Raw genomic sequence first — 24,157 nt, 5'->3', positions numbered from 1 at the left:
GCCGCCTCCCTTGTGCCGCTACTCGGAGGGGAGGCATCGCCGCTGCTGCTGGGGAAGAAGGTAGCGGCATCCCGGGCGGCGCGTCTTCAGGGCCAAGTTGGACGGCGCGCCCTGGCGAGGCTGTGCCCCGCCCTCGCTCCCTCCCTGGCGGAGCCACCAAGGGCCTCCCCTCCGCCTCAAAAGGTCCCCGCCCGCCCGCGCCTCCGCCGGGGGAGAGCTCTGCACGTCTGGGCTCCGGCGGGCTGCGGAGAGGCTGCCGAGGAGCGGGCGCGGAGGCCGGGCGAAGCACCGCGGACAGCTCCGCCTCCTCCGCCTCCTGCCGGCCACTTTTGCGGCTGCTTCCCGCGGCCGCCAGAGCGAGCCGAGCGCCGTCCTCGTTGTCGTCGTCGGGCAGGCGGAGAGCGCGGAGAGGCGGCGCGGCATGGAACCTCCGCTCTGAGCTCCGCTCCGTCGTCGTGGAAGAGACAGGCAGGCAAGATGCTGCCGGCGGAGCGGCGGACGGCGCCTCCGCCTCGCGGGGACTGAGGAGCAGGGCGGCGGCGGCGGCGGCAGGACGGGCGGACGGAGCCGTGAGAGCGCACGGAGCGCGAGAGCTGCTGCTGCTGCCTTGGCGGAGCCGCCGCCGGTCCCGGGGACGATTTGCCTGCCATGATCGCCGCCGGCGTGCTCTGCCTCTTCCTCTGCCTGGGTGAGTGACCCAGCAGGTGCGCCGGGGAAGGTTGGACCCTGGACGGCGAAGCGGAGGGGCGCCTAGCCTGGGCTGAGAGCGGGGAGGGGGAAGACTGGAACGGGGGCGCGCTGGTGGGTCTTCTTGTGTGAAGGGAGGACGGGTGTGTGTTGGAGGGGCGCATCTGCCTGGCAGGGGGCGTCTCAGCTGGTGGGGGGCAGCGCTGCCTTTGCCAGCTAGGAGCGCGGCAGGAAATGGGACATGGCTGGCGGGGGGGATGGGGGAGGGGGGTCGACTGTTTCACCGCAGCGCTTCTGATCGGAGCTGCTTCCCCGCCGCCAAGGTCGGCTTGGAGAGCCCCCGCCGAAAGTTTAGTTGAAAGAAGGAGAGCGCGGGGGTGCGGGCGACATTGTCATTTGTGTCTTTCCAGGCTAACCGGAGCTGTGGGGGTGGTGGTGTATTTGGTTGGCGGGGGGCGTCCTCTCTTTTTGTCCGGAGGAATCAACCTCCCTGGCTTACGAGCTGGGGGGGGGGCATAAAAGTGCGCCTCGCCCGCCTGCTGGAGGGTACTGAGAGGCCAGTCTCCTGGGGTTGCCCCAGGTCGAGGGGCGGATGGCCGGGCGGGGGGTGTCCTGAAGGGCGAGTTGGAGAAATAGGCCAGGGCGATGGAGAGGGGGGTTTGTCTCCTGCCCACCCACCCATATATATGAGGGGAGAGAAACTGTATCACCTCCATCTCTCCCCAAATGCTGACACCAGGCTGCGGGCGGCCAGCGCCTCGTGAAGACAGTGGCGTAACGTGGGTTGTCAGCACCCGGGGCAAGGCAAGTAATTTGCGCCCCCTAACCCGTTGATTTGCGCCCCCTAACCCTAACCCCCAGATGTTGCGCCCGGTGCAGCCCGCCCCCCTGCACCCCCCACGCTACGCCACTGCGTGAAGAGACCGCCTTAAGTGCTTTGCTGGACTAGAAAATGACCTCAGTGGGAGCTAAGCACTTGCCCACCCCCAGAATGCCAGACGTCTGTGCAGAACCAGAGAGAGGGGAAGGGAAAGGAAGGGTATTCCTCAAGAGAAGGTCCAGCCTCGCAAAGGTCCGTGGCAGGAAGACCAGCTGGAACAGGCGCAGAGACCCCAGGAGCCCACTGACCAATCTTTGCCCTCTCTGGGCATCCTGGCTATAACTGGGCATGAGAGAGCAGTCCTCGCCACACTGGGGGATGCAGCTCACGCCTGTCCTCCTGCCAAAACCTGGCCACTCCCCATTTCCCGCTTGGGCTAGTGACTGGTGCTGTCACAGAGAGAGCCTCAATTCTCAATGGAGGAAGGGTGCGTGTGTCTCATTTCAGGCCTGCTGAGCCCCCCAGCCTTTCCCCACCTCTGCCTCTTCTCTTTCCACTGCCCTTGCCAAATGCAATGCTTTCGGAGGCTGAGACTGACCCCAGTCGTCATGTTGTCTTTCTCTGCACAAATGTGTGTGTATGCAAACAACACAGTGTAAGGAGATGGTGGCCAGGATTGGGCCGTTGGCAACAGCAATGACCAGCAGGGCTGATGATGAGGTCCAGGGTCCAGTGGACCCCCCCCCCAACTGGATCTAGACTGCCCACCTCCTTCCTTTCACCTGGAATACTCTCCAACAACCTGGTGCCCTCCTGCTGTGTTGGGGAAAGGCTGTAGCTCAGTGGTAGAACATCTGTCTTGCATGTGGAAGGGCCCGGGTTCAATCCTTGACAGCATCTCCAGAAGGGGCTGGGGGAGATCCCCTGCTGGAAATCCTGGAGAGCAGCTGCCAGTCGGTTTAGACAATACTGAGCAAGATGGACCAATGCTCTGACTCACTATAAGGCAGCTTTCTGTGTTCCTATGCAACTTCCCTTGGTGTCCTAACAAACCTACAGCTGTGTGATGCTTCAACGAATGGGAGAGTCACTGCGCTGGCTGGGGGTGGTGGTGAGAGTTGTGGTCCAAAACATCTGGAAGGTGTCAGCCTGGTTGGTGAATAAAGCTGCTCTCGTGTGGTGCTGATTCTGGGAGTTGAAGTTGAGTTGCAAAGCCGCAGCTGGCTCGCCCTACCTTTCAAGAGTGGCGTGCAACTGAAACCATTTCCTTATTGTACGATAAGGAAAGCTGGAACTTGTCAGCAGAACCAACAGCCCAGCTCCACAAATCTGCTGTCCTCTGTGTGTGTTGCCTCACATATGACTTTTAAAGAAAAAGAGCGTACATGTTTATGAATGTGTTGTGGGTTTGGGGGAGAGCGTACAACCTTGACTAGCTGGCAGCGAGCATTTCTGGCTTTCTTTGTTGGGGGCGGGGGGGGGATATTCTGTCTTCTGGAGGCGTGTGTGGGATTTCTTCTTCTCTTGATACGGCAGCAAAGTGTGGGCTGGCACTAGGACAGGTGATCCAGGCAAGGGGCAAACCAATTACAAATGCAACCTTTGGAACAGGAGTTTGGCACCCAGACAAACTGCATGATTAGATTTTCAGATCTGCTTTCCGTTTGCTGGCTGACCACAGACATCAATAGGTGCCTGGGATAACTTGGGTGTCCAGAAGATTTGGCAGGCAAAGGCATTGGTTTTTTGTTTTTCGCACAAACCAGGTCCTAGATCACCAATGCAGAGCAGGTCCAAAATCCATGGAGAGTGTCTCTTTGTGAACTGACAGGACATCAATTCCACGGATGTCCTCAGGCTGGCTTCTGAACAGGGTCACAAAACGAGGAAGAAGCTGATCTTTTTAAAGTGGGATGGGCTCAGGCATCATGTGAAAGGGGAGAGATCCCAGTGGAAATGGGGAAGTTGCCCTTCTCTTCCTGGTTGGGGTGTGTGTGGTTTTCAGGCCCATGTCCTTTTTGTAGGACATGGGATTTAGGGGCTAGGTCTCCTGGAAACAACCCTTGGGGAATTCCTATAGCACTGTGAGCTTTGTGTCCATGGCTTGGATAAAATTATCCCTGAATGGAAGCATATTCTGGAAACAGAGAAACTGAAACAGGACAGATGGATCACCGAGTCTTAACCAAGTGGAGTATCTTGAGTTGGGCGCTCTTGATTGCAGTTGCACTAGAGTAAATACAGTTCCTGCTGTTTTGTTGCTAGATTTAGTTCTCTCTTGATACCTTGGGTTATAGTGGTCTCATCTGGGCTGGATTATCGTGAGTGGGACCTGTGGCAGTTTGGTGGGTGACCATCCTGGGTGGGTGACTTTTTCCATCCCTCTCATGGATGATTCTGTTAACGATCAAGGTTGCTGCTGCTTGCTGAAGCTGCTTCCTTGCTTTGTGGATCCCAAGCCTAGAGGGAGGACTGCTTTGTTTCCTTACTGTGCTTGGTGTCTGCTCCTTCTAAGAGTGTTGTTTGGTGGTGATAAAGTCAAAGCAATCAGTGTGGTGTAGTGGTTAGAGTGTTGGACCAGGGCCTGGGAGATCAGGCTTCAAATCCCCACTCAGATATGAAGCTTCCTAGGTGATCTTGGGCCAGTCGTTCACTCTCAGCCTAACCTGCCTCACAGAGGTCTTGGAGGAAAAAGTGGGATATCAGTGCAACAAACAAACAAACAAATAATATTCTGCCACCATTTGCCATTGCAACTTTTCTATGCTGCCTTGCATAAGTGTCTGGTGAAAAACTGCCTAACCTCATAGCTAGACAAGCACACAGTGCTGACATGTTGGTCTCTAGGGCTGAAGTGGCTTCTGAATTCTGTCTTGGCCTTCCACTGACAGTCACACAAGGAAAGGAACAGGTACTACATGGGATGAAATTGTCTCTCAGCACGTGTTCCCTGGGCGCTGGGCTCCACTCCTTTCCAGCAATTTGATCAGAGATGCATTGTCTGGTTATGCAAGACAGTCTGCTATGCTCGAGGGGGGGGGGGGGGGCTTTTCCTGATGAGGGATGAGCTGCGCTAGACAAGGGTTCCAAAGTTGCCTAAAGGGGGAGGGAAGACCATTGCTGAACACCATTCAGATAATGGCTCTCTTCCAAATGCTTGTGTGTGTGTGTGGTGTTGGGGGGGGGCAGGGGAGGAAGGAGCAGGGGGAATCACATTTCTCCTGCACACAACAAAAATGATTGGCAACAGCCACTTCTTCACGCAGCACATGGCTAAACTACAGAACTCCCTCCCACAGAACAGGAGGCAGTGATGGCCTCCACCTTGGATGGGTTTAAAAGAGGATTAGTCAACTTCATGGCAAAGAAGGCTCCTAGCCACAATGGCTATGCTGTGGAGGCAGCAAGGCTTCTGAATACCAGTTGCTGGAAACCACTGGAGGGGAGAGTACAGTGGTACCTCGGGTTAAGAACTTAATTCGTTCTGGAGGTCCGTTCTTAACCTGAAACTGTTCTTAACCTGAGGTACCACTTTAGCTAATAGGGCCTCCCGCTGCCACCAGGTGATTTCTGTTCTCATCCTGAAGCAAAGTTCTTAACCCAAGGTACTATTTCTGGGCTAGCGGAGTCTGTAACCTGAAGTGTCTGTAACCTGAAGCATCTGTAACCCGAGGTACCACTGTACTTGTGTGCTCGAATCCTGCTTGTGGCTTTCCCTTTGAGGCATCTGGTCAGGCACTGTGGGAACAGAATGCTGCCCTAGATAGGCCCCTATAGGCCTGATCCAGCAAACTCTTCTTATGTGCTTATGATCTTACTGTACCAGGTGAATCTACCTGGTGGTATAGAAGTGCCAGTGGTGGGCTGTTGATTGGCGGTCATGGAGGCAGCGAGGTCAAAGCTCTCAAGCTCCTCTTGCAGAAACAATGTGCAGCCAATTTTGGGACTCTTTCCTGAAATAGCTGGTGTTTAAAACTGAGCACCCCAATTCCCCAATGTAGAGCTTCCCACCCAACACCCTGTCCAATGACTGTTGTCCACACAAAATCATTTCACAAATCTTTCCAATATTTTATTGAATTTATATTCCACCTTTTTCTGCAAGGAGATCAAGGTGACATAGATGGCTCTCCCCAAAGGTCATCCAGTGAACTTCATGGCTGAGTGGGGATTCAAATCCTGCTTTCCCAGGTCCTAGTCCAGGCATAGGCAAACTCAGCCCTCCAGATGTTTTGGGACTACAACTCCCATCATCCCTAGGTAACAGGACCAGTGGTCAAGGATGATGGGAATTGTAGTCTCAAAACATCTGGAGGGCCGAGTTTGCCTATGCCTGTCCTAGTCCAACACTCTAACCAGTACACCACACTGTATCTCAGTGTACACCGCCCCCTCCCCCGCTCTGTCCAGTGTTGGAGCAGAACTCTGCTTCTTTGCAACGGTTTTTTTTTTGTTTACACAACGTGTTTACTGCATGCACACCACAAAGTGGTGTGCACAAAAATATTAAAACAACAAGCACCAATTAAAATGATGCAATAAAGCCACAGGGTGTGTGGGAGGGGAACAGCTGGAACGTGAGAGCTCTCCTTCCTTCAGGACCGAGATACTGATGGAGTAGTTCTGCAGTGGTGAATTTTTCCAGGAACGGTTGTTTGAGTACAGGAAAAATGTTAATACTTCTGCTCTTCCTGCCCTGCTCCCCCCCCAAACAGAAAGGCTGCCCCCTCCCCTCTAGAGGTGGGAAAGGACTTATTTTTTCTGTCTGGAAATGCTCTGAGACTCAAGTCACTGAACTTAGGAGTGACCACTGTCATAGGCCAATGGCACTGCAGGCGCCAGTGGTGGTTTAAGAGAGAATTGGACAAATTCATGGAGGAGAGACCTATCAAGGGGTGCTGGCCATGATAGCTATGAAGTCACGCTTCTGACTCTCAGGGCTTACCTTTCCTCCCCTCTTTCCAGTGTTAAAACCAAGGGGGGGGGGAATTGCAACACCTTCTATTTTCCCTTATCAACAGGCACAGCCTGCGATTTAAAGCTCCGTGTCTGAGTGCCCACCCTCTTTTTGCTCTAGAGCTTTCCCCGCGAACACCCACCCTTTAAATCTCATTCAGAGCAAGCGTCAATCCGCTGAAAAGCCAAATTGATGTTTTCTCCGATTCAGCTTTAAAGAATGGGTATTTTTGCAGGGAAAGTTTGGGGCAAAACCAAACAAACCCTGCTCTGACACAGACCTCTGCCTGGAAATAGGGGTGGGGGTGGGGATTTAAGTAAGAATAATCCTCCAGTTGTTCAGAATTGCAAGTGGGGAGCGAGTTGCTGTTATGTTCAGCTCCTTCTTGCAACATTCTCTTTAGGGCATCTGGTTGAGCAATGTAAGAACTAGCCGGGCCATTGACCTGGTCCATCAGGATCATATATTCTTGTGGAACCTCCAGGTCCACAGGCAGTCTGTCCAGAATCTTAAGTTCTTAGGAGCCTTTGGCCACTGTGAAAATGGGATACTGGGCTAGATGAAACCCCTTTTCGCCTGATCCAGACCCTTCATACGTTATTTCAACTGCTCCAACTTTGTCTCATTTCCTGAGATCCAGAATGGTGTAGTGGTTTAGAGTGGTAGACTCGTAATCTGGTGAACCGGGTTTGATTCCCCGCTTCTGCAGGAAAGTTCTCCTTCTGAAAAATGTGGAGTTGGTGGTGGGGATTGTTCTCCAGTGTGGTGTAGTGGTTAGAGAGGTGGACTCGTAATCTGGTGAACCGGGTTCACGTCTCTGCTCCTCCACATGCAGCTGCTGGGTGACCTTGGGCCAGTCACACTTCCCTGAAGTCTCTCAGCCCCACTCACCTCACAGAGTGTTTGTTGTGGGGGAGGAAGGGAAAGGAGAATGTTAGCTGCTTTGAGACTCCTTTGGGTAGTGATAAAGCGGGATATCAACTCCAAACTCTTCTATGAGGAAGGATAGGCCAGGATGTGACCGGTGCCACACGAACAACCATTCAACTTTCCTTATTGCCTACCTCTCAGAGCACTCCGCTTTTGGCCTCCTTGTGGCCCCAGCTGTTTGACCCTCCTGCCTCTGCCCAGGCAGCTCCACCCTGGTCCCCCTGAGCCTCTGTGTGTTGTAGAGCCAGGTCATGAGGAACTGGGACCTTGTTCAGAAGGCCTCTCCGAGGCAGCTGCACCTCCCTTTCAGGTGGGGGTCACCATGCAAGGCTTCAAGGCCAGTGTCCAGGGTCTCCCATAAGCCTCTGGGATGGAGAGGCTGTGTGCTGGCTACTGCCAGGGACCAGGCGCTGGCCTTCAGAGGGCCTTGCAATGGAGCAGACAGGCTTCAGCTGGAACATGATGCTGGAAAGTATCTGTAGGCGCAACCCTTCGAACTGCCCCATCTGTGTGTTGCCTTGGGAAGCACTGAATGGGCAGAGGGCCCACCTGCCTGTAGGTGTCGCTGCTGCCTCACTTCCTAGGGGCTCTGCCTGGTGCCTTTTCTGTGTATGGTGGTGGCATCAGTGGGGTGGGGCAGGCAAAGGCTCTATGGCCCCAGATTGCAAGCCAGTGCCAGGCTGTGTGTGCTTGGAGGCAGGGGGCCTTGGAGAGACAGCCCTTTTGATCCCCCTCCCCACTGTCTTTCAGCCAAGAAACTGTTGGGAAGCCTTCCCAGCCTTCCCTCCTTAGTCAAGTGGGCGGCGGTGGGGGAGGCGTTGCCTGAACCAAGCAGGGGGAAAGCTGAGTTTTCCCATTCAATGGGACAGTTCCTGCCAGACCAAGCCAAACAAAGTACAAAAGAAGTGAAGTTCCCTCCTGGGGGAGCAGGGTGGAGAGCTGCAGCCCTGAAATGCTGAGTTTATTTATGCTGGATTAAGTGGATGGGTTCAGGGTGGGGGTGTGGAGGAGAAGGAAGATGGGGAGAGACAGAGAGACTCACTCTTGCGAAGAGAGGAGGTGATTGTGTCTGCTGGCCTGCTGGGCTCCATGGATGTGGGGCAGAGCCTTCTCTGCCTCCCTTCCAACATAAGAGCAGCAGCCTGCTGGGTCAGGCAAATGGACCATCTCATCCCTCATCCTGTTCTCACACTGGGGAGCTTGCAAGCTGGACAGGAGCACATGAGCACTCTGCCCACTTGCAGTTCCTGGCAGCTGCTTTTCTGAGGCACAGTGGCATCTTGGCTAGCAACCACTGATAGCTGTATCCTCATCCCATGGTGGTCCAGTCCTTTTTCAACGCTTCGGAGTACAATTTCCATCAGCCCCAGCCAGTGCAGTCTTAAGAGTTCAGCATTGCAATGCTGTCTGGGGCTGATGGGAAATGTAGTCCGGACCATATGGGGGTGGGAAAATGCCATGCACCCAGCAGGGATGGGCAATGCTCTAATAAACCCCCCAGGGCAGGCCATCCTTTCCCTGAGCTGGGATCTACAAAGCCTTAAAACTTTACTGACACACTTCAAAGAGCAACTGGGCCAGGAACAAAGTCTTGGGAGAAGATGCCCTTTGAAGGCTCAAGTTTTGATCTCTGCTGGATCCTGTTCCTCGGGTTTCTTAGCAGTTTCTTCTCACTCACTGCTAAAGGGTTGTCCTGCCATGGCTCCCACCCAGGCCTGCTTCTCCCTCTGGATTGGGGGGTGGTGGTGGTGGTGGTGGAGAGAGCATGCCCCAAATCCCAGAGTGCCCCTGTCAGCCCCTGTTGACAGTGCTGAGCTATATGCACCAATGGTCTGATGCTGGATGAACCAGCTTCCTGGCTTCCCAAACTTTGCTGTTGCTTGTTTGCCTGTGTCAAATTACTTTAGGCAACTGGTCATTTCAAGTTTCCATTGTATCTTCTTGTGCTGCCATTGACAGCCCTCCCCCTCCCCCTCCCTCCTTTTCCTTTAGCCTTGTTCTTGGCTTTGACTCAAAGGGTTGACACCACCTTGGCCACCAGCTTCCTAGGTTGCCTGCAACTCTTGGCCTTACCTTGGACAACCCGTTCCACCTCATTCTGTGCAGTGCTGGTCTCTGTGGCTCATATGACACTCAGAGCAGGTGCCCAAAGCTGAGCAACCACAGCTTTGGCCAAGTATGGATGTCAGGATTGAGCAGCCCAAGATGCAGCCTTTGTTGGCTTTTGTTGGAGGTTCCCAGGAAGCTAAATCAAGGGTAGTATAGTACTGGTCTGTTCTGTTTTGTTCTGCCTTGGTTCGACTCCACTTGGAGTCTTGTGACCAGTTCTGGTCCACACAGTTTAAGGAGGAGATTGACACGGACGCGGACTTATAAAAAATATTGGGGGGGGGGCCCGGGAAAGCTCATGAATAATAAATAAGCTCATGAATATGCAAATAAAGTGGCGCCGCCTCCTCGTGAGCGAATAGGGGAGAGCATGCTGTGCCTATTAATCAGCTCCGGAGCGGAAATTGGGTGGAGCTTTTACTCAGGAGGGAGGGCAGGAGGCATGCAGCCCGATCCTGTACATTTTGGGCTGGGGGAGGGGCGGCGATGGCGCTCTGCTGGAGGGGCGCCGGAGATTATTGGGGGGCAGAGCCCCCCCAAACGAATTTTTGAGGGGGCTCGGGCCCCCTCAAGCCCCATGGAGTCAGCGCCTATGGAGATTGACAAGCTGAAGGTGTGGAAAACAGGATGGCCAAACTGATCAAGAATTATGAGAAATGGTGGAGAGATTTGGGTACATTTAACCTGGAGAAGAGACGACTGAGAAGTGACACAATAGCCATCTTCAGATATCTAAAGGGATGACCCATGGAAAATGGAACAAGCTTGTTTTCTGCTGATTCAAAGGGGAGGACCCAAACCAATGGATTCCAGTGACAATAAAGGAGATTCTGGCTCAACATCAGGAAGTTGAACGGATTACCTGAGAAGATGGTGGGCTTTCCTTCACTGGAGGTTTTTAAACAGAAGGTTGATGGCTATCCGTCAAGAATTCTTCAGCTGTGATTCCTGCACTGCGGGGCATTGGGCTAGGTGACTTTTGGGGTCTCTTCCAGCTCTACAAGCCTATGAAATCAGAACACACCAACTTATTCACCGCTCCCAAATTCCCTCCTCTCCTGAGTCTGCGTGACTTTAATCCTGTAAAGCAGATGAAGGCATCAAATCTTGTCATGCTTTCTCTCTCAGCGCATCATGCAGTTTTAATGAAAACAACATGTCCCAGGCATGGAACTGGGTGAACTTAGGTGAACCCTGAGAGAGTGCTGAATTCAAAGGAATGCGTGAACTGTGGCTCTCGTGTCACCTTGTGCCAACCTCCGCGCAGCACCCGCATGTCTGACACATGATGAAGCCCAACCCCTTTGCATTTGGAAGATGGGATGCTCTGCTTCAAGGCTGCTGGGATAACCCCTTCAGGGCTTTCCAGACTTTCAGCATCTAATTCCTGCAGACAGCAGCCTGAGACCGAGGTCATTTCACAGATGGCAACTTAGAAGAGGAAGCGGCAATTCCCTTTCCACTTTCTCACAGGACCCTCCTGAGACTGCATGACTGGAGGGCCAGTGAAATGCAGAAGACCCCCAGGCTGGGGACAGTGGACTGCCAACATGGTGCCCTAGCAGCCATCCATAGCCTTGTTCTCCATTCATATGTCTAATCCTCCTTTAAAGCCATACAAGTTGGTGACAGTCACAGCCTCCTGTGCGAGCGTGTTCCATAGCTGAACTACGTGAAGACATGTGTCTGTCCAAAATCGTCCAACATTCAGGGCTCATCCACACCCTGCACTTTCTAGGCACAAGTTGGCACTTTCCTGGTCTGTGCCCAAGTGTTGCTTCCCTCCCCTTCCCCACCGAAAACCTCTCTTTGCTGCTGAATTGGAGCAAACAACAATTCAGGTCAGGCACCCCCAAACTCAGCCCTCCAGATGTTTTGGGACTACAACTCCCATCATCCCTAGCTAACAGGACCAGTGGTCAGGGATGATGGGAAGTGTAGTCCCAGAACACCTGGAGGGCTGAGTTTGGGAGATGCCTGATTCAGGTTTTCTGCAGACTGATGTTTGCTCCAATTCAGTGGTAAATAATAGGTTTATACACCTTGAACAGTATCCTTTTTGAGGCGCTACAGAGCGAGATGAGCGTGCAGCCCCAGAGTTGTCTGCGACTGGACCTAACGGTCAGGGGTACCTTTACCTTTTAAGCAGAACTGTACACAATATTCCAAGTACAGCCACACCATAGAATTGCATAATGCCATTCTGATATTGGCAGTTTTATTTTCAGTTTCCTTTCCTAATGATCCCTAGCACGGAATTCACTTTTTTCAAGGCTGCCACACACTGGGTCAATGTCTTCATTGAATCCACCTTTGCCCCAAAATCTTGTTCCTAGTCAGTCCTGCCAATTTGAACCCTCTTAGAATATATGTTAAGTTAGGAATTTTTGCCCAAATGTAGAGCTTTGAAGGCTGGATGGGGGTGGACTGGAAAAAGGGGAGAAAACAGGTATTTCCCCATTTCTTCAAAGCCCTTTTTGTCCCATTCTGTCCTTCCTGTCCCCCCTCCCCCATGGACATTTTGAAAGGTTTTTAGATTAAGAAATATTTTCTTTTAGAATGATGAACAAAATGTTTAAGACCAAGTTTTCATGTATTTATGCCCTCCAAATGATTTCTAAAACTGTGTAACAGTAACACATTTGTGTATGACCATGTACTGTATTAGGGACATGGGTGGCGCTGTGGGTTAAACCACAGAGCCTAGGGCTTGCAGATCAGAAGGTTGGTGGTTCGAATCCCCGTGACGGAGTGAGCTCCCATTCTTCAGTCCCTGCTCCTGCCAACCTAGCAGTTCAAAAGCACCTCAAAGTGCAAGTAGATAAATAGGTACCGCTCCGGCAGGAAGGTAAACGGCGTTTCCGTGCGCTGCTCTGGTTCGCCATAAAGCGAGATGAGCGCCGCAACCTCAGAGTCGGTCATGACTGGACCTAATGGTCAGGGGTCCCTTTACCTTTAGCTATGTACTGGATCACTACAATTCCTGTACCCCAAGGACAAGAAAACCCTGAGAGTACAGCTCAAATGCAAGCGTGAGATATATTTCTGCCCTTTGGGGGGCCTTGCCATTGTGACAAGGGAAGGAAGAAGGATTCAATGCTTTCTTTCTTTGTAGTCTTCCTTTTCTTGGCATAGTTGTGGATCTCTTTCTGCCTTCTAGATGAAACCTCAAAGGACTAGGCTTGGGAGAAAGAACAAAGCAACATAATTTTATTTCCATCCGATTCATGCTCCTGAAAATCTGTCGGATCCAAGATTCAAAGCCAGGAATGTAAGTGATGACAGCACAGTTTCTTCATTTGACTGGACTACAAAACAGGCAACACATTGCAGTCTGGATGTTGGGCATGTACCGTATTTTTCGCTCTATAACATGCACCCGACCATAACACGCACGTAGTTTTTAGAGGAGGAAAACAAGAAAAAAAATATTCTAAACGAAACAGTGGATGTATGATTTTTGTGGTTCATGCTGTGGCCACAGACATGTGATCTGACAGTGAGTTTGGAGTAGCCCAATGCAAAAATCCTGAGGATCCATGTGGATCCATGCTTTGTAACCACGTTTTTGCACCACTGCGGCCCCAGGCAACAGTGGGTGCGTGATTTTTTTGGTGCAAGATGTAGCCATGGACATGCTATGTGATCTGATGGTGAATTTGGGGTGACCCAGTGCAAAAATCCTGAGGATCCATGTGGATCCGTGCTTTGTAACCATGTTTTAAGTGGGGAGGGAAGGAAAAGCACTCAAGGGACAAGGAGCACACGTGGGGTGGGTGGAGAAGGATGCTGCTAATAATGCAGAAGAGGGGTTTAAGGGGAGAAGAAGCACGCGTGGGGTGGGTGGAGAAGGATGCTGCTAATAATGAAGAAGAGGGGTATAATTGGAGAAGGCTCCTCTCCCCTCCCGCTTTGCTCCTTTCTTTAAAGCAAGCAGGCTCTGCTTTTCTTCCTCCTCCCTGCTGATCCCCGGCTTAGCAAGCTGAAAACCTTTGCTGCTATGTAGCGAGCTGAGTGGGGAGGAGAGAGGGACAGAGAGCCTGCTTGCTTTAAAGCAACCAACCAGACAGGAGCCGCTTACACTCGTGTAAGCGGCTCCTCTGATCTCCCGCTTTGCTCCATTAAAGAAGCAGGCTCTCTGTCCCTCTCTCCTCCTCACTCAGCGGCTCTTCTCCCGCTTTGCTGTTTCAAAGCGAGCCACGGAGGAGGGAAGGAAGGGAAACCATGGATCCTCTGCTCACGACTGCAGCAGATCCCCCCCGCTACCCGTAGGCATTCCCTCCATAACACGCACAGACATTTCCCCTTACTTTCTAGGAGGAAAAAAGTGAGTGTTATGGTGCAAAAAATACGGTACTTTTTAAGTGTTGCAGAGTACAGATCATCTTCATGTATTTGGTTAAGGGATGCAGTCTGGGATTCTGCCAAGCATATCCCTCCTGCAAGACGGTGGCAAGGCCTTTGCGCAGCACAACCCCTGACTCCTCTTGCTTTTAAGCTACTTCTGATTCCTCCGTCTTCTGCAGCACATGAAAGAATCACCATTGTCCTCCTCTTGTCTTGCAGTAAGGTTTGATGGATGTTTTAGGAGGCTCTCGGAGTCTGCTGGGATGTTTCTTTGGTGCCTGAAAATAAAAGGGCAACCAGATTCTTTAGAAAAGGCTGACTTTGTAGGACAGCTGTGCAGGAGATGGGTTCTTCAAATCCCAAGAATGACTAAAGCCCCAGCATTTCAATGGGATATTCTTGGCTTTGGAGAAGAAACAGCAGGTCTATCTCTCCCCGCCTTTCTCTCTAAAAGTGGTGTTTGGAAGTTGTCCTTCAATGAACAACACTGAGCTTGCTGTACCCTTATTGCTCCTCTTGGCTCCACCCAGCTTGAGCAGTTAGGAGAGTTGCGATACATTAAAAATAAAAAGTGAGGTTTGGCAGTGCGGGGCAGTCCGCCTCCCCACTGTGCCCCCAGAACTGACGTTCCAGTAACACTTTCATTTGACATTCAGTTGTGACCTTCCTGCCAAAGACATGCTGGCAGCTGGGTGTTTTAAAGTGACAAAAAGAAAGAGACGAAAGCGCTTTACCTGCAAAAGAGCTGCCCAGGTGCTTCTGCTGCTGCTGAGACAGGCGTTGCCATCTGCCAGGGCTGGCGATGTGGGATAAATAACCAACATGCTTAACCCTAATTAATGCATGAAGGGGTTAAGACCATAGAGTAAGCTGTTCTGCCAGACCTAGATAGGTCACACCCCCTCACCTTGAGAGGAAGGTTAGCAAATGCTTTGTTTTCTCACTTCCACCATGTGAACCCTACCTGTACAGGTAAAGGTAAAGGGACCCTTGACCATTAGGTCCAATCGTGGCCGACTCTGGGGTTGCGGTGCTCATCTTGCTTTATTGGCCAAGGGAGCCGGCGTACAGCTTCAGGGTCATGTGGCCAGCATGACTAAGCCGCTTCTGGCAAACCAGAGCAGCGCATGGAAATGCTGTTTACCTTCCCACCGGAGCGGTACCTATTTATCTACTTGCACTTTGACGTGCTTTTGAACTGCTAGGTTGGCAGAAGCAGGGACCGAAGAATGGGAGCTCACTCCATCACGGGGATTCGAACCACCAACCTTCTGATCTGCAAGTCTTAGGCTCTGTGGTTTAACCCACAGCACCACCCGCGCCCCAACCCTACCTGTAAGGAGGCCTAAGTTAGATACTTGGACTGCATGGCTTAAGCAACCCACTTTTATGTTTCTATACAAATAATTTAGACATAATGTAGTGCCCTAGTTTAATGTGAAGAAAAACGTGCTTCTATCTGTCCTAAATATTCTCTCTCTCTGTGTGCCTTTCCTGTTGCGTGTGGGCAAGGAGGTTCTTGAGTACCCCCCTGCTTTTCTTCCACATTTTGTGGTGCCCAGGGTGTTTCTTCAGATCTCCAGATGTGCACCTCATAGGTTGTTGACTCCTGGCTGGAAGAAGCACACCTGGTTTCTCTCAGCAGATGATGAGAAACAAGAAGCTTGCATTTTCTTGTGGCTCTTGGTCCATGTGTGGTCCATGCATTTGATTGCTAGATGCCTTCTCTGCCTTTTGCCTGAACAAATGCTTTAAGGCAGTTTCCAGCAAATATATGAAGTATTCAGGAAAGCACCCTTGGGTGCTGCGCGATGGCAGGTTCTGGGTGGTGTGCTCTCCACTTCTCCTGGGGCTAGTCTGGGAAAGGGTGGTGGGTGGCCTCCTTGTGCTAACACTCACCAGCTGTGAGGCCTTGAAGGCCTGGTGATCCTGCTGAGTTGAAGGAGAGGCAGCCTTTCAGGTGGGGCAGGAGGAGCTTGGGGCTACTATTTTAATACTTATATCTTCTCATTGCCATTCCTGGTAACACAGAAACATTAAAACATCAGAACCAAAGAACATTTTGGTTCTGTTCTTGGGGGGCGGGGCTGGTGTGGAGGACTCCCTGGTTCTGAATAGGGTAACTGTGCCCCTGAAGGGGACCAGGTGCACAGCCTGGGAGTCATTTTGGGCTCACAGCTGTCCATGGAGGCACAGGTCAATTCTGTCTACCAGCTCCATCTGGTACGCAGGCTGAGACCTTTCCTGTCTCGCCAGAGTGGTGCACGCTCTAGTTATCTTTCACTTGGACTACTGCAATGCGCTCTACGTGGGGCTACCTTTAAAGGTGACCCGTAAACTACAACTAATCCAGAATGTGGCAGCTAGACTGGTGACTGGGGGCGGCCGCCAAGACCATGTAACACTGGTCTTGAAAGTCCTACATTGGCTCCCAGTACGTTTCCGAGCACAATTCAAAGTGTTGGTGCTAACCTTTAAAGCCCTAAACGGCCTCGGCCCAGTATACCTGAAGGAGCGTCTCCACCCCCATCGTTCAGCCCGGACACTGAGATCCAGCACCGAGGGCCTTCTGGCGGTTCCCTCATTGCGAGAAGTGAGGTTACATGGAACCAGGCAGAGGGCCTTCTCGGTGGTGGCGCCCGCCCTGTGGAATGCCCTCCCATCAGATGTCAAAGAGAACAACAACTACCAGGCTTTTAGAAGACATCTGAAGGCAGCCCTGTTTCGGGAAGCTTTTAATGTTTGATGTATTATAGTATTTTAATATTCTTTTGGAAGCCGCCCAGAGTGGCTGGGGAAGCCCAGCCAGATGGGCGGGGTACAATTAATAAATTATTATTATTATTATTATTATTATTATTATTATTATTATTATTATTATACCAGGGGCCTCACTAGATACCCACAAGCAGTTCATCGTGTTATGAGAGATGGAGAATAACTTTTCTCGGTCTACTTTATCCATGTCAGGCATGAATTTCTAAACTTCTTTCATGCCACCCCATACCCACAGTGTTCAAAATTAGCATGTGGCTTTCAATCACTTGTAACCAAGTGAAGATGCCTGGGGCCCAGGATGACACCTGGAATCTCCACCATCTGGGGACCATTGGATCGGCCCAGTTTTCATAGCCTAATCCTGCAGAATTCTATCAATTATCTTTTATCTGCCCATTTGGAATGAATTTCTGCAGCCCAAATGCTTTTTCTGTGCAGCGTGATTCATGATTAAGAGAAAGAGGTCAGAACAGGCCTGTTGGACTGTCCTTGGCTTAAGTGACTTTTCTTCTTTAAGTTCTCAATGCTCTTAACCTAGCTCAAGATTGTGCTCTGAACTAGCGAGATGTTTAACTGAGAATCAATCACGGTCAGTCCATCATTTGGGGAACAAAGACTTGCCTCCTAGACATTCCGTTTTGGTGACTGCAAATTTGGTTTAAGGAGCCATTTGGTGCCTTGCTTATATATCTGAGTTTCTAACCCTGCTTACCCAGGCTTTGGGGACGTGGTACCCTGTGTCTCTGCTCTCTTCCTCTCTGAGCCACTTCTCTGTGTTCTCCTCCTTGCCTGCAGACAAGATGTTGCACACCTGGGCTGCTTCTTCCTCGCTGACCACCCAGGACTTCCACACCTGGCGGATCCCTGTGGACTGTGTCCGCGCCAACGAGCTGTGTGCGGCCGAGCCCAGCTGCAGCTCCCGTTACCGCACGCTGCGCCAGTGTGTGGCCGGGCGTGACCGCAACACCATGCTGGCCAACAAGGAGTGCCAGGCAGCGCTGGAGGTGCTACAGGAAAGCCCCCTCTACGACTGCCACTGCAAGCGCGGGATGAAGAAGGAGCTCCTGTGCCTTCAGATCTACTGGAGTATCCACCTTGGCTTGACAGGGGGTAAGTACCTTCCTGGCTAGCAGGGGTGTGCATGTGTGAAACTGAGTTGATCTTTGAGAACTGGGCTGGATTGCTGCAATGCAATGCAATGCGCTCTATGTGAGGCCGCCCTTGTGCTTCATCTAGAGCAGGCATCCCCAAACTTGGCCTTCCAGATGTTTATGTTTTGGGACTACACCTCCCATCATCCCTAGCTAACAGGACCAGGATGTCAGGGATGATGGGATTTGTAGTCCCAAAACATCTGGAGGGCTGAGTTTGGGGATGCCTGATCTAGATGCTGCACATGACTTCTGGCGGGAGTGAAGCCCTTCACCAGATGGAATACAGTGGTACCTCTAGATCAGTGTTTCCCAACCTTTTTTGGGCAAAGGCACACTTGTTTCATGAAAAAAATCTCGAGGCACACCACCATTACAGCCCCGTGACGTCAGCGCGCAGCGTCACGCCGGGAGGGACATGAATTGCTAGCAAATTACATAATCACCTCCTTGAGGGCTGGCTCATCTTCTCCGAAGGCAGAACCCCATTAATTAACAGCACAGACTCACACCATAGCCAAGATGAGGGGGGGGAACCTCAGTCATGCACAGTCATGCACATGTGGGGGCTAAATGAGGACGAAGACCGGGCAGAGAGCAGGGTTCAAATCACCCCACCTGGCCAGGACAATCCCTGGGTGCTCCCTTGGGCCACTCGCCTGACCCACCTCGCAGGGCTGTTGTTGCGAGGATAACATGGAGAGAACCACGCACGCCCCGGGAGCTCCTTGGAGGAGAAAGCGGGCAATGAATGCAATGCACAAAATATATGAGAGGCGACCAGGTTTTGCAGGTGAGGGGCCCCCGCCAGCCTCCGCTTCCAACACCCGGCGCAACGACGCCGAAGTTTCCCCCCGGGCTCGGCTCGGGGAGCAGCGCTGCTCCCCCCGGCTCCCCTTCGCCCTCCCAGCTCTCTCTGCCACCCACTGGGGACCCCCCTCACCTGCCAAGTCCGGAGCGCCGGTGGAAGTTGCATGCATGCATGCAGGGCGCCACGTTGCCATTGCATTGCACTGCACTCCATGCAACGCCTGCACGCATGCATTGCCTTGCAGGCCCGCCAAGGGGTCTCCCCGCGGTCCGATGCGTCCCCTCCGGCGCGGATGCAGCATTGCAAAAATAAAAACCCCCCGACGCAGCCCTACCTGGGGGGCAGCCTCCGCCTCCGCCGCTCCGCCTACGCGGGGATCCCCGGGCTCCATCCTGCCGCCCGATCTCCGCGGGGGCGCAGGCAGGCTGCGCGGGGTCTGCGCGGAAGAGCCCCTGCCCGCCCGGCCGCCGCCGCCGCGCTCATTCCATGGCCGGGAGAAGAGCGCTTCAAACAAAACACCCGGCCCGCCAAGCCACGCTGGGAAACGTAGTTCGCGCACCCCGCACGGGCACGGAGCCCAAGGGCGAGGGGACTACGGATCCCGGCAGCCCCCGCGCCGGGGACGGAGGGGGAGAGGCCGGGTGCAGGGATGGAGGGACGGGTGGGCGAGCGAGTGAGTGAGTTGCAGCCGCCAAGCCTTGGCCGAGAGCCAGGAAGGGCCTCCCCAGAGGAGGAGGAGGAGGAGGAGGAGGAGGGAGGCGCAGAGCGGGAGGCAGGGAGGGAACCCCAGGGTCATCTAGTGATGGCGCCCCAATTGAAAATTTGACTTAAAAAATTTTTTAAAAATTTTTTTCCCGCGGCACACCAGGCAACATCTCGCGGCACACTAGTGTGCCACGGAACAGTGGTTGGGAAACACTGCTCTAGATGTGAACGGGATCCGTTCCGGAGCCCCGTTCGCATCTAGAAGCAAACGTAACCCGTGTCCTCGCGTCTGCGTGTGCGCTGGTCACGTTTCGGCTCTTCTGTGCATGATGTCATTTTGAGCGTCTGCACATGCGCAAGCGGCGAAACCCAGAAGTAACACGCTCCATTACTTCCGGGTTGCCGCAGAGCACAACTCGAACGCGCTCATCCTGAAGCACATTCAACCTAAGGTATGACTGTACACAGGACATGAAAAAATAATTACGGTACCTTTCGCTTTAAGAGATCATTTTTTAAAAAACAAAACAGAAAGAAATCAGTGCCTAAAATGGCTAGTAAGCCTCTCCTTGTAAGCAGGTGAAGGAATAATTCAGGGAGTACAGTTTCAAACAGTTACGGACAGCTTAGCCACAGTAGTTCATGCACCAGTTATTTCATGGATGAGACCGCATTGCACTCTATGTGGGCCTTCCGTTGTGCTTGATCTGGAAGCTGCAGTTAGTGCAGAATGCTGCAGCACGATTGCTGACGGGAGTGAGGCCTTGTCAGCACAGAACACCTTTGCTCAGAGATCTGTACTGGTTGCCAGCTTGCTACTGGGCCAAGTTCAAGGTGTTGCTATTAGTATATAAAGCCCTTAACAACTTGGGACCGGTTTACTTGCGAGATCGCCTCACCCGTGTCTGCCGACATGACTGCTTCAATTGGCAGCACTGGCATTGTGAAAAGTACAGTGAAGACGCCGGCCTGATTTCAAGAGGCGGGGAGTTCCAAAGAACCAAACGATTTGAGTTCTTATAAATGGATAATGGGTATTACATGGCACCTGTACCAGTGCCGGTTGTGCAAGTCTGCATCTCATTCTTCGATGGGAGAATCCCAGGGAAGCCTAGACCAAGCTTCCTTTGAAGAGAAGCTGGATAAGGTTTACTGCTGTATGGACTTGGTTAAGATTGTAGGCTTTTCAAGCACATCTTCCAAGCCACATGACCTTTCTGGCTGCTCTTTTGAAGCTGCTGCTCTTGCAGACCAGGTGTGCTCCCTTTCCCATTCCTTCTTTCCCTGGCTACACCTCTTCCCCTTCCCCACCCAGTGGAGAACAAACCCTGCAAAGAAACCAAATTGAAAGGGGCTTGCTTCTGCGTTGCTGCAGGCAGCGAGGGGTATGAAAAAGGAAGGGGACAAAATACGGTTTGCTGTCTCTCTCATGGGTTGCCCAAGTCACGTGTCCCCCTTGGCACTCCCTGCAATCCAGACTTGCAATGCCATGGCAAATTCTGAAGTGCAGCAGCTCATCAGGAGAGTCCCACATGGCCCTCCTCCCCACAGCGTGTCCAGGAATGCAGGTAATGGTGTTGATCCATTACAATGCACACATACCAGCAATCTAACTGGGGGTAAGATCCATGGAACTCTGTGCAGCTACAGGGAACCAGACAGAGGGCCTTCTCGGTAGTGGCACCTGCCCTGTGGAACGCCCTCCCTTCAGATGTGAAGGAAATAAGCAGCTATCTTCTCTTTAAAAGACATCTGAAGGCAGCCCTGTTTAGGGAAGTTTTTAATATTTAATGCTGTATTGTTTTTAACACTCAACTGGAAGCTGCCCAGAGTGGCTGGGGAAACTCAGCCAGATGGGCGGGGTATAACTAATAAATTATTATTATTATTATTATTATTATTATTATTATTATTATTATTATTATTATTATTATTATTATTATTATAATATATTATTCCTGATTGCAGAGGTTCAATGTGCAAAACACAAAGAGATTTCACAAAAGATCTCCAGCCAGCTGAAATGCAGCCTTTTGCCTTTCACTGGAAATGCAAAGAATCTTGCAAAGATTTCTGCACTGGAGTGGGTTGGACCAGATGATCCGGGGAGAGGGGGTACCTTCCGGCTCTTACAATTCTGTGATTCTAAGTGTTACCATTTCAATTTTTAGCATGAAGTAGGGACCCTGTCAATGAAAAAGTACCCAGCCTCTGTGTGCCATTTACCGGTACCTCATTATCTCAGTTTTTCTATGTTAATCTGTCACAAAACAAACTAGCCCAGGAAGGTGCAGCAGCTATAAGTAAACTGGCAGGAGGAGGGAGGAAAGCAGTGGTGAAAAGGGGGGGGGGGTGCTCTGTTGATGGATGCACCCCATTTTACACATACAAGATCTGTGGCACAGTTTCCTGTTTCCAGCAAATGCAAGTCTCTGGGCATATTTATCTGCACCTACAGGCAAAGGACAGTTTGCAAACGGCAAGATCTGCCCACCTGCCCAAGGTGTTGCCCCTGAGCAACTGCCCAAAGGCCCTATTTCCTCCTGGAAGGAGCCCAGCTGAGCTCCCCACCCACCCACAAGGCTGCTCCCGTTCCACCTTGGTGCTTCCCCCAGAGGCTATTTCTGCCTCCTCCAGCTCAGGGGAAGTCCATTGCCCTTTTGATGCACGGCAATTTTCCTAGCGAGGGGCAAAGTTTTTCAGATACCTAATTACTTATGGCCCTGGCGAGGCGATATAGAAAAAGAAGCAGCTGAGGCACCTGAATTGCGAATGTGTGATTTGTCATTGCAAGCCCAGTGAGGGGGAAATGCAAAGCTGTGGCCTGTCAGAGCTGCCCATGGAGAGACAAAGCTTTGATTCCACGCCAGCAATTCTCCAGCTTCTTGGAGGCAGAAGCAAGGCTAGCCACTTAATCGATTTCATAGAATTGCTGAGTTGGAAGGGACCCTAAGGGTCATCCAGCCCAACCCCCTGAGGTCCAGGAATCTCATTTAAAGTTTCCCTGGCAGATGGCTATCCAACCTCGGCTTAAAAACCTCCAAGGAAGGAGAGTCTGTCATATCTTGTGGGAGTCTGTTCCACTTCTGAACGGCTCTTACCACTGAATCAGACCAAACAGCAACTGAGTTTTCCATGGATTGCTGTTTGTTCCAATTCAACAGTAAAGAGCATTTTTCCAGGGGAGCTGTGGGGCAAATGCAAAACCATTTGGACCTGTGCCTAGAAAGCATGGGAGAAGTGGAAAACCACTCGGACCCAAGCTTTTTTAAGCACGGGACAAACAGGGATGTGGACAAGCCCTGACCGGCAGCAGCGCTCCAGGATTTTGGGGAGGAGGTCTCTCCCAACCCTTCCTGGGCATTCCAGGGATTGAACCTGGGACCTTCTACATGCAAGGCAGCTGCTCTGCCACTGAGCTATGGCTGACAGACACCAGGACTTTCCTCAGTTACTCCCCCTTTGCACACTTAGATGGAAGTCAGAGCCTCTTTAAAGGTAAAGGGACCCCTGACCATTAGGTCCAGTCGCGGGCGATTATGGGGTTGCGGCGCTCATCTTGCTTTATTGGACGAGGGAGCCGGCATACAGCTTCCGGGTCATGTGGCCAGCATGACTAAGCTGCTTCTGGCGAACCAGAGCAGCACACGGAAATGCCGTTTACCTTCCCGTCAGAGCAGTACCTATTTAGCTACTTGCACTTTGACGTGCTTTCGAACTGCTAGGTCGGCAGGAGCAGGGACTGAGCAATGGGAGCTCACCCGGTCATGGGGATTCGAACCGCCGACCTTCTGATTGGCAAGCCCTAGGCTCAGTGGTTTAGTCCACAGTGCCACCTGTGTCCCCAGAGCCTCTTTGGGCACATTCAAATGACCGCTTCCTCTGCACCCAGTGCCCCCCACTGCTAAATTTAGAAGCCGCGTTCACACGATGTTAGCCATGATCCGTTTCGGTCCTGCTGTTCCTTGACAAATGCTGCCGTTTCTGAAACCAGCTTCAATCCGATTAGGAAACTGGGTGCAGAGTCAGTGGTCGCGCAAATGTCTGGCCATCACGTGTGCGCAGACAACAGCTTCGTAAATAGTAATTGTCAGGGTGGGAAACTGAAAAGGTCCTGAGATAGATAGATGATAGATAGATAATTTATTACGGGTAGAGACCAGCTTGTAAAACACACTTGGGGGTACAATCCCAGAAGGAAAACAAACATTTAAAACAATGTACAACAATAAATTTAAAATTTATAAATGTGATAAGCCTATAGATACTTAAAACTTTAAGATAAGCTGCTGCAGAGAGTTGACCCAGAGTCACCCATGGAACCAAGTATGGGGATTTTCTTAACGAACTAGTTTGGGTCGGGGGGGTGTTCTGCGCCTACAGATCTATACACAGAATCTGTCGACCATCCTGCGTGTCGGGTTCAGGCATCCCACTTCCTGATGGGAACGATCCTCTGTAAATGCATCTTGGAACTCTGTGGGTGGCAGGGAAACGACCTTGCTGCATTTCAAGTCGGATTGCAGGGGGATGACGCCTCTACAACTCTATGATTTCCATGTGAACCTCCCCTTAAGGCTCTGTCTTTCCCTTCCCGGGCTCCCGTTCCCTATTGAGAAAGGAGAGAAGCAGCCTGTGTGAGAAGCGTGCCCTTGAAAAGCAGCCTCTGTGCACGGGGGCAGCTGAGCTCGCCTGGCAATGGGGAACAATCCCCAGTACTGTAATGAAATGCATTTGTAACTGTCCAGCGAGGAGCTCCTGTGGTGGGGGCTGACCCTTCCTGGAGTGCTCCTGGCTTGCTAATAACCTTGTGTTTGAGCAGCTGAGCTTCTTAATTACAAGAGAGGAGGGGGGCAGCTGCC

At 51.9% G+C, this 24,157-nt stretch overlaps 1 protein-coding gene across 1 annotated transcript in view; it reads left to right on the top strand.

Moving 5' to 3' along the window:
- Positions 1–554: 554 nt before the first annotated feature.
- Positions 555–24,157, top strand: part of GFRA2 (GDNF family receptor alpha 2) — a 92,008-nt gene continuing 68,405 nt past the window's right edge. Inside the window, exons 1-2 of the mRNA XM_081203130.1 lie at positions 555–688; positions 17,424–17,738. Coding sequence (XP_081059256.1) covers positions 649–688; positions 17,424–17,738 — 355 coding nt within the window. The 5' untranslated portion in view covers positions 555–648. The remainder of the gene's footprint in view (positions 689–17,423; positions 17,739–24,157) is intronic.

This window comes from Podarcis bocagei (assembly GCF_964188305.1).
Source record: "Podarcis bocagei genome assembly, chromosome: 7".
Classification (NCBI taxonomy): Eukaryota; Metazoa; Chordata; class Lepidosauria; order Squamata; family Lacertidae; genus Podarcis; species Podarcis bocagei.
This window is presented reverse-complemented; position numbering and strand designations above follow the sequence as displayed.